The sequence below is a fragment of the Jaculus jaculus genome, chromosome 8 (assembly GCF_020740685.1).
Source record: "Jaculus jaculus isolate mJacJac1 chromosome 8, mJacJac1.mat.Y.cur, whole genome shotgun sequence".
Taxonomy (NCBI): Eukaryota; Metazoa; Chordata; class Mammalia; order Rodentia; family Dipodidae; genus Jaculus; species Jaculus jaculus.
Window position 1 is genome coordinate 117,115,755 of NC_059109.1, and position 15,464 is coordinate 117,131,218.

The 15,464-nt window shown below is 42.8% G+C and overlaps 1 protein-coding gene across 2 annotated transcripts in view; it reads left to right on the plus strand.

Moving 5' to 3' along the window:
• Positions 1-15,464, plus strand: part of Rpn2 (ribophorin II) — a 64,366-nt gene that overhangs the window by 34,395 nt on the left and 14,507 nt on the right. For both annotated transcript variants that reach the window (XM_045156773.1, XM_004666669.2), the window contains exons 9-11: positions 837-942; positions 11,164-11,255; positions 12,672-12,786. In XM_045156773.1, the coding sequence (XP_045012708.1) occupies positions 837-942; positions 11,164-11,255; positions 12,672-12,786 (313 nt within the window). The remainder of the gene's footprint in view (positions 1-836; positions 943-11,163; positions 11,256-12,671; positions 12,787-15,464) is intronic.

Sequence of the window (15,464 nt, forward strand, 5' to 3'; positions counted from 1 at the left end):
CCGGGTGTGGTGGGTATGCCTTTTATCCCAACATTCGGGAGGCAGAGGGAGGAGAATGACTGTGAGTTTGAGGCCACCCTGAGAATACATAGTGAATTCTAGGTCAGCCTGGGCTAGAGTGAGACCCTACCTTGAAAAACCAAAAAAAAAAAAAAAATCATTAATTTTTTAAATAAAAGGATATAGTTAGGCTAGAGAGATGGCTTAACAGTTAAGGTGCTTGCATGTGAGGCCTAAGGACTCATGTTTCACTCTCCAGATCCCACGTAAGCCAGATGCACAAGGATGAGGCAAGCACAAGGTGGCATAAGCGTCTGGAGTTCAGCTGCAGAGGCTGAGGCCCTGGCATGCTAGTTCTCTCTCATGCGCATGCTTTCTCTAAAATAAAAAATAAAAGTTTAAGTTAAAAAGGATATTGTCTTTGGAAATTTCAAAAACATAAAACTAGAAAGAATACCAAAAAATTACTTCAACTATACTCTGCTACCCCACCAACTTTGAACATTGGGACTATTTCCTTGTATGGTTTTGCTGTTCAGCATGATTGGCAGCTGGAGATGATCACCACAGAAAATAAAAAACCAGAATTAGAATCAGATTATAGATTTTCTTGTTTTGCATTAATTTATGAAAAGGAACTAGAGGGAGGTGGAATGTTTTTAGGGCCTGAGAAGGAAAGAAAGGAAAAGAAACTAATTTGTGAATAAGCTGGAGATTGCTGAGTGGAATGGGAGGTGACAAAAAGTGGCAAAGCCCTGGTCTCTCTCAGGGAGGTACTTTGTTATATTCTTGATTTTCCTTTTAGTTCTTGCTAACCCTACTCTCATTCTTAACAGGGATGTTTTTGAACTCAACTTCATGAATGTCAAATTTTCTAGTGGTTATTATGACTTCTTTGTCAAAGTCGAAGGTGACGACCGTTACATTGCAAACACTGTAGAGGTAGGTGCTTCTCGCCACACTTATTGCCACATTAACATAGTCAAAGTATTAATCATCTGATGTTTGCCTTCTTGACTTCTTTTGTACCCCTGCTAAAGTGACTTTGAACTTCTAATCCTCCTACCTTTACTTCCTGAGTGCTAAGATTACAGGCATGCACCATTGTGCCTGGTTTTATGAGGTATCAAACCCAGGGCATCATGCATGCTGGGCAAGGACTTTACGAGTGAGCTCGTCCTCAGCCTTGAAGTGTCTTCATGATTATACCAACTTTGTACATTTGGGGCAAGAATACTCCCCAAGTGATGTTCTGTCTTCATTACATCTTATTGAGAAGTATACAGACAGGCATACTAGCACTTAGGAGGCTGAAGCAGGAGGTTTGTGAGTTCAAGGATAGCCTGGACTACATAAATGAGAGAGGGGAAGGAAAAGAAATACACAATGTTGAACTGTCACATTGCTGGTCATGTTGACCCTGATCACCTGGTTAGAGTGGTATCTGCTAGGCTTCTCAACTATAAAACTGCTGTGATTCTACTTCGTGATTAAGTATTATGGGAGAATGCAAACATCTTCATGATCTCTGTAATAGTCTGTAATACTTACTACTGTACTGTGTGCCTAGAGGGTGAGATTTGTTTTTGTGTGTGTCTAAAACTTTATTGAAGAGAGATTTATTTAATTTTTAAAAAATATTTATTTATTTATTTGAGAGAGAGAATGGGCACACCAGGGCCTTCAGTAGCTGCAACCAAACTCCAGATGCATGCACCACCTTGTGCATCTGGCTTATGTGGGTCTTGGGGAATCGATCCTGGGTTCTTTGGCTTTGCAGGCAAGCACCTTAACTATTAAGCTAGAGAGATTTATTTATTTATTTATTTATTTATTTTTTAAATTTTTTGTTGTTGTTCATTATTTATTTATTTATTTGAGAGCTACAGACACAGAGAGAAAGACACATTGAGGGAGAGAGAGAGAATGGGCGCGCCAGGGCTTCCAGCCACTGCAAACGAACTCCAGACGCGTGCGCCCCCTTGTGCATCTGGCTAACGTGGGACCTGGGAACCGAGCCTCGAACCGGGGTCCTTAGGCTTCACAGGCAAGCGCTTAACCGCTAAGCCATCTCTCCAGCCCGAGAGATTTATTTTTAACACAAGGCCTCATATAGCTCAGACTTGCCTCTAACTTTGTGTACCTAAGAACCTTGAACTTCTCATCCTCCCACCTCCCATCACTTAAGTGCTGGGATTACGGGCATGTGCCACCACATCTGGTTAAGATTTTATTTTTCCTTCATTCAATCTACGTTCATTTATTGGGATTCTACTGTAAGAAAAATAAGCTGCCCTTTCTCCTTTATTTATTTGTACAGTGTAGTTTATATTAAGTGCTTATAACATGTCATGGATGTTTCTTCTACCAGAAATTATGGTCTGTGAGTATCATTTATTTTGATGCGCGTATTATCTTAGTTTTGCCTTTGGACATCTCTTCGGCTTGGTTCATTTGACATTCACTGTTGACAAGAATAGGCAGCTAGAAGGCTTGACCTTTTCAAAAGTGGGGCCTTACTTCACAGAGGTAGATTAAGCACTTGTTTTAAAGTTTGTCAGAAAGGAGAATGTTTTCTAGAACTGCAGTCACACTGGTTCATGTTCTGACCTTTTAAGCACAAGACATCTGGTCTAACCCATTTTCTAGAATGTGGTTTGGGTAGAAATTACTTGTGTATAATCTTAATTTTTTTAAAGTCCAGATTACTTTATCATGAGTTTCCTTCATTAAGGAGCTTTATTTGCAGCATGACAAAGCTCTTGTTCTTGCAACTTCTTCCTCTCTTTTTGTAATTAGAAACAGCTTCCTGGCTACAATGCTAAGATTTATACATGTTATAGTGGGCTTAAGTGCTCTATTAATTTCCATGACTGAGCAACATTCCATTGTATGGATATAACACATTTTGTTTATCCATTCATATTTTTTCTTTTTTTTATTGACAACTTTTATGATTGTAAACAATATCCCATGGTAATTCTCTCCCTCCCCCCACTTTGCCCTTTGAAACTCCATTCTCCATCATGTCCCCTCCCCATCTCAATCAGTCTCTCTTTTATTTTGCTGTCATGATCTTTTCCTCCTATTATGATGGTCTTGTGTAGGTAGTGTCAAGCACTGTGAGGTCATGGATATCCAGGCCTCTTTGTGTCTGGAGGAGCACGTTGTAAGGAGTCCTACCCTTCCTTTGGCTCTTCCATTCTTTCCGCCATAGATGCTGAGCCTGGGAAAGTATGATAAATTGCAGTGCTGACCACTCCTGTCACTTATCTATTCATATTTAATATTTGGGTGCTTCTACTTTGAGTGTGTGCCTGTGTGTTGTGTGTGTGTGTGTGCGCGCGTGCACACATGCACATGTGCACTAGGAGTCATTGAAATTTTGGTTTTTCAAGGTAGGGTTTCACTCTAGCTCATGCTGACCTGGAACTTTAGCCCCAGGCTGGCTTTGCACTATGGCAATCTTCTTACCTCAGCCTCCTGAGTGCTGAGATTAAAAGCATACACCAACCATACATGTTAAAATTTTTAATTTTGATGAAGAAAAGTTATTTATATATTCTCTCTTTTTTTTTTTTTCTTTTCTGTAATACTGGGGATAGAACCAAGACCTGACACATGCTAAGTTAATGCCACAGCATTGAGTCACAACCTCAGACAAAGGGAAGCCATTTTTTAAAAAATTTATTTATTTGAGAGCAACAGACAGACAGAGAGGCAGATAGAAAGGGAGAGAGAGAGAGAGAGAGATAAAGAGAGAGAATGGGCGTGCCAGGGCCTCCAGCCTCTGCAAACGAACTCCAGACGCGTGCGCCCCCTTGTGCATCTGGCTAACGTGGGTCCTGGGTAATTGAGCCTTGAACCAGGGTCCTTAGGCTTCACAGGCAAGCGCTTAACCGCTAAGCCATCTCTCCAGCCCAAGGGAAGCCATTTTTTAAAAATAGTTCATTTATTTATTTGAGGGGGAATAATAGAGGATGGGCATGCACCAGGATCTCTAGCCACTTCAGACAAACTCCAGACGCATATGCCACTTTGTGCATCTGGCTTTATGTAGGTATGGGGTAATTGAACCTGGCTCTTTTGGCTTTGTCAGAAAGTGCCTCAACCGCTACGGTATCTCTTCAGCCCTATTTTCTCTTTTGTTGCTTGTGCTTTACATGATAAATTTTAGAAACCATTTCTTTTTTTTTTTTTAGAAACCATTTCTTAAGCCAAGGTCATTGATATTACTGTTTTCTTCTAATGATGCTATAGTTGCAGTTTTTTTTTTTTTTTATTTTTAAAATTTTTTTGAAGTAGGGTCTCACTCTAGCTGAAGTGGACCTGGAATTCACTATGTAATCTCAGGTAGCCTCGAACTCACGGCGAACTTCCTACTTCTGCCTCCCAAGTGATGGAACTAAAGGCATGCGCCACCATGCCTGGCTAGTTTCAGCTCTTTGACTTTGGTTTTTAAACCGTGTTTAGGTAGTTTTGTATTGAAGTATGAAGTAAGGTTCTAGCCTCTTTATTTTGAGCATGGATATCTAGTTGTCTTAAGGACCATTCGTGGTCCATTCCCCCCCCCCCCCCAACTGAGGTAGGGTTTCACTGTAGCCCAGGCTGACCTGGAATTAACTATGTAGTCTCAGGGTGGCCTCAAACTCATGGTGATCCTCCTCCTACTATTGCCTCCCAAGTGCTGGGATAAAAGGTGTGCATCACTATGCTTGACTCTGTTAGCACCATTTGTTGCAAATCCTGTTCCTTGCCCAATTTTCTGGCATTCTTGTACAAATTCAGTTGGCCATAAATGTCAGGACTAATTTCTGAACTCAAAATTCGGTTCTATTAATCTACACTTTTGTCCTTATACCACTGCCACACTGTCTTGGTTACTGTGACAGCTTGGCTTTTTGTAACATCAAATTTGGTGTTTGTCCAAGTGTTTTTATGGATATTGGGAAAATTAAGTCAAAGTGGCAGAAATGGATAATAGCAGTTGTTCATACAATAACGATCAGCTATCTTGAGACCATTTGCTGCCCTGTTCCTTCCTGGTTGTGGAGTGAAGTAGGCATTACCGAGTCTCTTCTCTTTTTCATGGTCCTACGTGTGTGGATGCTTGCATACGTGCATGTGTTTTCTAGCTTTGGAATTTTAGTAATAGTCACACTTAATTCTCATAGCTGGTCAGTGGGTCCTCTTTGCTCCCCCTTAGAGATGCCAACCTTGATCAGAGAGCATTAGCGGTAGTTTGGTGTGGAAGTTTGTAATAGCACTCACTGACACTGGACTGGCTATCAGGTGAAGCATGGATTTTGGAAGGTTTCATTAGCATCAATTGCCCCTAATGTACCATCTTTTTTTTTTTTTTTAAAGATTTTTTTTTTTTGGACAATAATAAGCTAAACAGGGGAGAGATTGCTCCCAGGCACTCAGGAGGCAGAGATAGGATTGTTGTGAGTTTGAGGCCACCCTGAGACTACATAGTGAATTCCAGGTCAGCCTGGGCTAGAGTGACACCCTACCTCAAAAAACCAAAAAAAAATTTTTTTTGAGATGTAAGTGGCATGCAGCATAAGCAAAGGACTGGATAATCCTGTGTAAAGCAGTCTTAGCTGCATTCAAAGTAGAGAAGCAAGTCCCTTTCCTGTTAGGAAAATGAGTCCTACAGTGCTGATTTGAAGAAAGAAGAGGCTATATCAACAGAGAGCTTACACAGAATCTTTAAAACAGGGAAGATTGGAGCAAAAAGGCTTGTGTTAACTGTTCTCTGTTCACGAGCAGCCCTGTACTGTTTCTCTTTAGCAAGGAAAGCTATTACTTGGGAAGTTTATAAACTAAAAGAATAAGCCAAAATTAACTCCAGTTCACTGCTGTGTTCTATGCTCATTCCATGTGTCTGTATGGTCTGGGAATGCACATGGTATCTTTCTTCAGATATCAGTGGAATCTTGGTTAACATGCTCCTCTTAAAAGTTAGTTTATAACCTGGGCTGGGGAGATAGCTCAGTAGTTAAAGGTACTTGCTTGCAAAGCCTGATGGCCTGAGTTCAATTCTCCAATACCCATGTACAGCCAAATGCACAAAGTGGCACATACGTCTGGAGCCAGGCGTGGTGGCTCACACCTTTAATCCCAGCACTTGGAAGGCAGAGGTAGGAGGATCACTATGTGTTTAAGGCCACCCTGACACTATATGGTGAATTCCAGGTTAGCCTAGGCCAGGGTGAGACCCTACCTCAAAAAAAAAACAACCCCCCCCCCAAAAAAAAGAAAAAGAGTCTATAACCTGAAAGTTGATGCTTCTCTGTTGTTATGATTGGGGCATGCTGCTGAGTCTTATACAGTTTGTAGACATCTGTTTGTCTAATGCCAGCTGTGTAGAAGAATGATGGTTGGTTGGTTGGTTCTCAGGCAGGGTATCACTCTAGCCCAGGCTGATCTAGTTCTTACTCTATCACCAGGCTGGCCTCAAATTCAAAGGGCTCCTCCTGCCTTAGCCTCCCAAGTGCTGAGGGTTGAAGGTGTGCACCACCATATCCAGCTTAGGAGGGATTTTAAAAAATATTTTACTTGCCAGGTGTGGTGGCGCACGCCTTTAATCCCAGCACTCGGGAGGCAGAGGTGGGAGGATTGCCGTGAGTTTGAGGCCACCCTGAGACTCCATAGTGAATTCCAGGTCAGCCTGGGCTACAGTGAGACCCTACCTCGAAAAACAAAACAAACAAACAAAAAAATTTACTTATTTATTTGTTTGAAGGGGGTGGAAATACAAAGAGTGAACATGGGTATACCAGGGCCTCTAACCACTGCCAACAAACTCCAGATGCATGTGCCACCTTGTGCATCTGGCTTACATGGGCACTGGAGAATCAAACGTGGGTCCCCAGGCTTCACAGGCAAAAAACTTAACCACTAAGCCATCTCTCCAGCCACCCTTTTTTTTCTTTTGAGGTGGGGTCTCACTCTAGCTCAGGCTGGCCTTGAACTCATGGTGATCCTCTTATCTCTACCTATCATGTATTGGGATTAAAGGCATGCACCAACGTGCCTGACCAAGAATGATTTTTAAAATTTTATTATTATTATTATTATTATTTTTTTTTTTTTTTGGTTTTTCGAGGTAGGGTCTCACTCTGGCTCAGGCTGACCTGGAATTCACTATGTAGTCTCAGGGTGGCCTCGAACTGTCAGCGATCCTCCTACCTCTGCCTCCCGAGTGCTGGGATTAAAGGCGTGCGCCACCACACCCGGCTATTATTTATTTTTTGAGAGAATGTATGTGCTAGGGCCTTTAGCCTCTGTGAAGAAACTCCAGATATGTGCATCCCCTTGTGTGCATTTGCAGCATTGTGCACTTGTATCACTGTGCATCTGGCTGTGTGAGACTTGGAGACTCAAACATGAGTTCTTAGGCTTCCCAACAAGTGCCTTAACTGCTAACCACCTCTCCAGGCCAAGAATGATTTTTTTTTTTAAATTGGTTTTTCAAGGTAGGATCTTGTTCTAGCCCAGGCTGACCTGGGATTCATTATTCAGGGTGGCCTCGAACTCACAGCTATCTTCCCACTTCTGCCTCCCGAGTGTTGGGATTAAAGGTGTGTGCCACCACGCCCAGCTAAGAATGATTATTTTTAACATTTATTTAGTATCACCCTTTTTTCTGTTGTTGGTTTTTTTCAAAGTAGGGTCTTGCTGTAGCCCAGGTTTACCTGGATTTCAGTCTGTAGTCAGAGTGGCCTTGAACTTACAGTGATCCTCCTATCTTGGCCTCCCAAGTGCTAGGATTAAAGGTATGTACTGCCATACCCAGGTGGTGACACTTCTTATAAATTTATTTTAATTTTTTATTTATTTTTAAGGAGATTGAGAGAATGGGTACACCAGGGCATCAAATAAGTTCCAGATGCATGTGTCACTGTGTGCATCTGGCTTTGCATGGGTCATTAGGTTTTGCAGGCAAGTGTCTTAACTGCTGAGCCATCTCTTCCGTGCCTTTTTTTTTGGTAACTTAAAAAAAAATTGTTGCTGAGCTGGGCATGGTGGTGCACACCTTTGATCCCAGCACTTGGGAGGCAGAGGTAGGAGGATCACTGAGTTCAAGGCCACCTTGAGAGTACATGGTGAATTGCAGGTCAGCCGGAGGTAGAGTGAGGCTGTGGAAAAACCCAAAAAAAAAAAAAAAGTTGCTAAAACCTGGTACCCAAGTCAAAGCTTTTGGTAAGCATCTTTGCTTGAGCTTTCTATGTGCTTGTCTTCAGATGGAGATGCTGTCACTGTCTCTCTAGGCAAGCTTCGTAGAGCACAGCTTGATCTGTTCTGAGTCCTGTGAGTGGTGAGACTGTCTGGTGAGCTGAGACTGCCAAAGTAGCAATTCCTAGTTCTCTCCATGTAGCCTCTTTTTGACTATCTGGCCTCCTTCCCTTCCCTTCCTCTGCTGCCATAACCGTCCAGTTGTCCAGTCTTATAGGCAGGCAATGGTGCCAAATATAATACTGCCAATAGCTAGCTGGATGTGTGTTAATGTATTACAGCTCTTGATAATAAGTCTTTTATATTCAAAAGTTTTCTTAAGCAAAACAGAACACCCTATTCAACCAGATAATTGAGGCTGCTGTCACAAAACAGTTATTATTGAGGCAGGAAAGAAAGCTGTTTTAAATAATTGCTTGATAGCAATCTTTATCCCTTTTTAATTTTTCTTTTCTCTTGGTTTGAGGCTGCTGTGCCTTGATACGGCATTTTTGAAGAGTGCTGGAGCTCTACCTCTATTATTTGCCCAGGGTTCTATCTCTGTTCCTTGATCCCTGCTTAGTCTATAAACCATTGGATTTGGCAAGGATTTCCTTAAGTATTACACTCAAGCCTATCAAATATTTGGAAGGCTCACAGATGTGTTTTCACATAAAAAAAAGTGCCTTGGGTTTGCATAATTTGCACATTTAAACTTAGAGTTTTAACTCAAAATTTTCTAGCAAGTAGACTTTTAACATGTTTTCTATCCCTTTTGGATGTTTACGTTTTGTAATCTAATTTTTAAATCTCTTATTTTCTGGCTATCTTCTCTTTGTGGAAATGTTTATAAGGGAAGAGTCAAGATGGCCTGGTGTATACTTACGACAAACTCCATATCTCAGCCAAGGTTTATTTTCGGCCTATGATACGTGTCTTTAGTGAATTTGCTGGAGGCACTGACTGCTTCATGTACTCCTTACCCCAGGAGCCCCAGTTGAAAGAGCAAGCCTCTGTCTGGACATTGTGTCTGTGTTAGAGGAGAAGAGAGTCAGCACAAATTCTTAAGGCTTCCACTCAGAAATGGCTTTAGTTCATTTCTGCTCACGTTTCATTGGTCAGAACAACTCATGTGGCCATATGTGCAGAGGGAGCATGAGAACTCTTTGGTAAACAGTATGGATACCCATCTTGGTCTTGGGCCTTTATGGGCCAAACTGTTTCCTGGCACAGACTTAAGTGTTGGTTAGGAAGCTGAACAAGGTGCCTAAACTACGGCTTTTGAGTACCTGAGCCCGAACACAGGATCTGTTGTTTACTAGCTATCCAGTCTGGGCAGGCAAGGAGCCAGCCTTTAGTTTCATTTTCTCAACTAAGTACCACAACCTTTCAGAACTATTATGAAGTTTGATGAGATAGTCTACAAATCAGCTCCTTTTACTTAGTAAAAACTCAATAAATCTAACCTCTTAAAGGACACGTTAAAAAATATATATATCTACGGGAGCTGGAGAGATGGCTTAGTGGTTAAGTGCTTGCCTGTGAAGCCTAAGGACCCCAGTTCGAGACTCAATTCCCTAGGACCCACGTAAGCCAGATTAACAAGGTGGCACATGCATTTGGAGTTTGTTTGCAGTGGCTGGAGGCCTTGGTGCACCCATTCTCTCCCTCTCTCTCTCTCTCTCTCTCTGCCTGTCGCTCTCAAATAAATAAATAAAACAAGATAGAAAATCCAAAAAAAAAAAAAAATCTGCTTTTGTCCCTTCCCCATTTGGGAGGCAGAAGTGGGAGGATTGCTGTTAGGCCAACCTGAGACTACATAGTGAATTCCAGGTCAGCCTAGGCTAGAGCAAGATCCTACCTTGGCTGGAGATATGGCTTAGCAGTTAAGCTCTTGCCTGTGAAGCCTAAGGATCCTGGTTTGAGGCTTGATTCCCCAGTACCCATGTAAGCCAGATGCATAAGGTGGTGCATGTGTCTGGAGTTTGTTTGCAGTGGCTGGAGGCCCCGATGGACCCGTTCGTTCTCTCTCTCTCTATCTCTCTCTCCCTTCTCTGTCTCTCTCTCTGTTTGTTGCTCTCAAATAAATAAATACATACTAGCCAACCAAAGCCAGAGAAGGGAAGAAGTAATAAGCTCACACCTTTAATCCTAGCATGCAGAAGGCAGAGAGGTAGGATTGCTGTGAGTTTGAAGCTAGCCTGAGACTACATAGTGAATTCCAGGTCAGCCTGGGCTAGAAAATAAGACCCTTCCTCAAAAAAAAAAAAAAGCCAGGTGTGTTGGCACACGCCTTTAATCCCAGCACTCAGGAGGCAGAGATAGGAGGATCACTGAGAGTTCAAGGCCACCCTGAGACTACATAGTAAATTCCAAGTCAGCCTGAGCTAGAGTGAGACCATACCTCAAAAAATAAAAAAAAAAAAAAAAAGCAGGGGCTGGAGATATGGCTTAGTAGTCAAGACCTTTGCCTACAAAGCCAAAGGACCCAGATTCACCTCTCCAGGACCCACATAAGCCAGATTCACATGGGGGTACATGCGTCTGGTGTTCATTTTTAGTGGCTGGAGACCATGGTGTGCCCATTCTCTCTCTCTCTTTCTCTGCCTCTTTCTCACTCTCAAATAAATAAATAGAAGAAGAAAAGAAACAGAAAGAAACAACCTTTAGCCCTCAAGATGGGACCTATAGCCTGACAGATCACTTTTACTGTGACTTGAAGACTTCTGTCCTAGGATTCTTTTCCTGTCTTTACCTAGCTTTAAGGGAAGAAAATCTGGTCTAGGAGTGTGGTTCAGTGCAGAGGCTTGCCTACCACTGTAAGAGGCTCTGAATTCTATCCCACCACCACAAAAAAAAAAAAAAAAGTTTGGATGGGCATGGTATCTTGTTGTATATCCACCTGTTGACTTGATATTTGTCTTCTATGTTTTGCTGTAGCTCAAAGTCAAGATTTCCACTGAAGTTGGCATCACAAATGTTGACCTTTCCACTGTGGATAAGGATCAGAGCATTGCACCCAAGACCACCCGGTAGGTGAGATGCCACATAGATACAAGGCCTCAGGGCTGAGGAGAGCATGTCTAGGCATTGCGTCTCCAAGTAGCATTCTGTGTCAGGAGGGATCCCACTCACACCCCAAATTCATGAGGCTGTATTTCCAATGGTACTGCTCTTGGGATCCTGCTGGGCATCGGAGTAGATTTGGGCTTGTCTTTACCAGTGTTTAAGTTATGATCCTGGTGGGTTTGAAATCAGTTGGAAGCCTCCTAGGGCCTTAGCACTAGCACCACGGCCACCATTGTCCTTCCCATATCCGTGAAAAGTGTTGCTAATGAGTCACAGCACTTGTGCCTGCTGAACTCAAACACAGATTCAGAATCGTAATCCAGTCTTCTAGATAACCATTAATAGTTGATCAATTTGCCAGAATGCTTAATGGAGCCCATTTGTCAGCCCCTCACCCCCCTCCACGCCCCTAGTTTTCTTTCACAGGGAGGAGACTCATCTGTATCTCTGGGTTTCCTTCAGATCCTATCTTTCCGCAGAGGCAGTAGTTGCAGAGGCTAAAAGGTAGCAGATGAACCCCAAGGCAATTCTGAAGGCAGGGGATATAATCCAGATTTCTAGAAGCCATCCTCACTCCTTTTAAGTCTTGTAGAGCTGGACTTTCTGTTTCTGACTTGATTACTGCCACAGTGATGAAGATAAGCACTATTTGAGAATGTACTGAAATAATGTTTACAAGAGTGCTTTGCAGACATGAACTCTCTGTAGAGATGAAGTTGGTCTTATTTGTGAGTAAGTATAAACCCAGAATATTAAACAAATCCAGGAGTGGCTCTGCATTTGACTTATTGATCCACTGGTCATCTTTGCTTAAGCCCTAGGAGATGGCTGTGGAAAAAACAGTTTTTCCCATCAAGTCTGCTTTTTGGGAAAACGACTTTTTAAAACCCATTTCAGAGCAAAAAATAAATCGAAACAATATGTAGAAAGTCAAATACAGCATGAAAAAGAAGGTCCAGGTTCTCTTCTTTTCTTTGTGCTGCCTCTTCACGCCCTGCAGAAGTACAGCATGGGCTCCACAGTTGGTTGAGTTGAGAGCATACACATGAGCCATGAAGTCAAAGCCTGGGGGTATAGGCCTTGCACAGAGAATTTCCTCCAGACCCTTACTGAAGTTTTCTCTGCTTCTCAGTCATGGCTTGAGGCTAGGATTATAGCTCTGTGGTCTGGCCAAACTTCCTGATCAAACTTGCCTTTACCTTCCTTAGCCCTAGCTTTATTGATCCACTTTATACTCAGGCAAAAGACCTGTCTGTCTGTCTATCTACCACAGAAGTGGTAAAATAGGAGAGGGAAAATTAGACAATAAAATGAAGGATATATTCTTAGCCTAGTCTTAGATAGATGCCGTCTGAAGTCTGATTGTATGTCTCTTTCAGGGTGACCTATCCTGCCAAAGCCAAGGGCACATTCATTGCAGACAGCCACCAGAACTTCGCCTTGTTCTTCCAGCTGGTGGATGTGAACACTGGTGCTGAGCTCACCCCTCACCAGGTACGGAAGAAGTCACCACTGCTTCTGTAGCCTGCAGTGTAAATGCACACTAGAGCGGGGCTGTAATGTCTCTCACAGACAAGAGACATACCACATTCCTGCTTTCAGACCCTCACTTTGCCTCCTGACAGTTCATCAGATTCTCCCATGTGGTCCTCTCCCTTCCTTCTAGTGACTGATCCTTCATGTGGAATACACACATCTTTAAGAAAAAAATGAGCTGAGCTGGGCACAGTAGCACAGGCCTATAATTGCAGTAAAGACTGGCTGAGTTTGTCCATTCCATACTCTTCTAGGCAGATGCTGGAAAACAGCAGTGAGAGACAGACCCTAGTGACTGCCCTCAGGAGTCCAACTAGAGGACGTGCTGCTGGGACAGATAGCCAGGAAAAATAAGCAAATTGAGTATATCAGATGGGTGGGGGGGGGGTTGGAGAGGGAAGGAGGGGGCAGCATCTAGACAGAAGATTGTAATCTCAGTATTTAGGAGCCTGAGACAGGAAGATAACAAGTTCAGGGTCAGCATGGGCAACCTCATTGGATCTTGTATCAAAGTAAAAACATGAGGAGCCAGGCATGGTGGCACACACCTTTAATCCCAGCACTCAGGAGGCAGAGGTAGGAGGATCGCCTTGAGTTCGAGGCCACCCTGAGGCTACATAGTGAATTCCAGGTCAGCTTGGGCTAGAATGAGACCCTACCTTGAAAACTATGAATAAATAAATAAATAAATTAATTAGATTAGATTAAAAAATGAAACCCAAGTGTGGTGGTACATGCCTTTAATCCCAGCACTCAGGAGGCAGCTGTAGGAAGATTGCCATGAATTAGGAGGGGGTGGAGGGAGGAAGGGAGAAGAGAAAAGATTAGAGACATGGCTTAGTAGTTAAGGCGCTTGCCTGTGAAGTGAAAGGACCTAGGTTTGATTCTCCAGGACCCATGTAAGCCAGATACACAAGGTGGCACATGAGGGGTCGGGGGGACAAAGGGAGAAGAGAAAGAGAAGATGGCTGGAGACATGGCTTAGCAGTTAAAGCATTTGCCTGTGAAGCCAATGGATCCACGTTCGATTCTCCAGGACCCATGTAAGCTAGATACACAAGGTGTCACATACGTCTGGAGTTTATTTGCAGTGGCTAGAGGCCCTGGTGCACCCATTCTCTCTCTCTCACCTTCAAATAAATAAATGAAAATTTAAAAAAAGAAGAAGAAAAAGGCTTTTTGATTGATTTTTTTTTTTTTTTTTGAGGTAGTTCTTACTCTAGCCCAGGCTGACCTAGAAATCATTTTGTAGGCCCAGGCTATCCTTGAACTTACAGTGACCTTGGCCTCCTATCTTGGCCTGGGATTAAAAGTTTGTGCCACCATGCACAGAACTTAAATTTTTATTTAAAAGAAAAAATCACTTTGAAATAAAAGAAAAACCTAGGTAGAAGACACAAACCATTTTTTTTTTTTTGACATATTAGCTTGAGGCCCTGGTGCACCTATTCATATTCTCTCTCTCTCTCCCTCTCTCCCTCTCTCTCTCTCTCTCTCTCTCTGTTTCTGTCTCTAATAAATAAATACTCATTTTACCAGGCGTGGTTGCACACGCCTTTAATCCCAGCACTTGGAAGGCAGAGGTAGGAGGATGCCATGAGTTTGAGGCCAGCCTGAGATTACATAGTGAATTCCAGGTCATCTTGGACTAGAGTGAGACCCTACATTGAAAACCAAAAAAAAAAAAAATCCATTTGTTTGTTTCTTTATGAGAGAGAATGGGTGTACCAGGGCCTCTACCCAGTACAGATGAATTCCAGACATATGGCCAGTTTGTGCATCTGGCCCAAAACTTTTTTTTTTTTTTTTTTTTTTTTTTTTGAGATAGGGTCTCACTCTAGCTCAGGCTGACCTGGAATTCACTGTGTTGTCTCAGGGTGGCCTCAAACTCACAGCAATTTCTCCTACCTCTCTGCCTCCCAAGTGCTGGGATTAAAGGCATGCACCACCATGCTGGGCTGTTTTTCTCTTTTCTTTTTGTGGTACTGGTTCTCAAACCCAGGGCCTCACACCTATTAGGAAAGTGCTGTACCACTGAGTTATACCCTTCCTTTAGGACCGCAGTCCCAAACTTTGGGCCAGGACCCTTAGCTCTAGCAAACTGACCTTTCTTTTTCTTTTTTCTTTATATTAACAACTTCCATGATTGTAAACAATATCCATGGTAATGCCCTCCCTCCCCCCACTTTCCCCTTTGAAACTCCATTCTCCATCCTATCCCCTCCCCCTCTCAATCAGTCTCTCCTTTATTTTGATGTCATGATATTTTCCTCCTGTTATGATGGTCTTGTGTAGGTAGTGTCAGGCACTGTGAGGTCATGGATATACAGGCCATTTTGTGAAACTGACCTTTCTTTAAACACTTCAACTCTCAGTGTTTCCCAGTGCTCTCCCAGAAAGACATTAACCATTCACGTAACACCAGGGAAGAAAGTGAAGTCACAAACTTAAATGGGGATCAAGGCTCGGTCACAGAGGTGTGAAGAAATGGAACTTCAGTTGGGACACTTGTCTCCTCCAAAATTCATTCTGAAACAATCTCCCAGGTAGAGATGGCAATTTACAGATGAGTGTTAGGGCATTTGGACTTAACTATGACAGGAGGAAGATGAGACATCTGGACTCCTGAATCACAT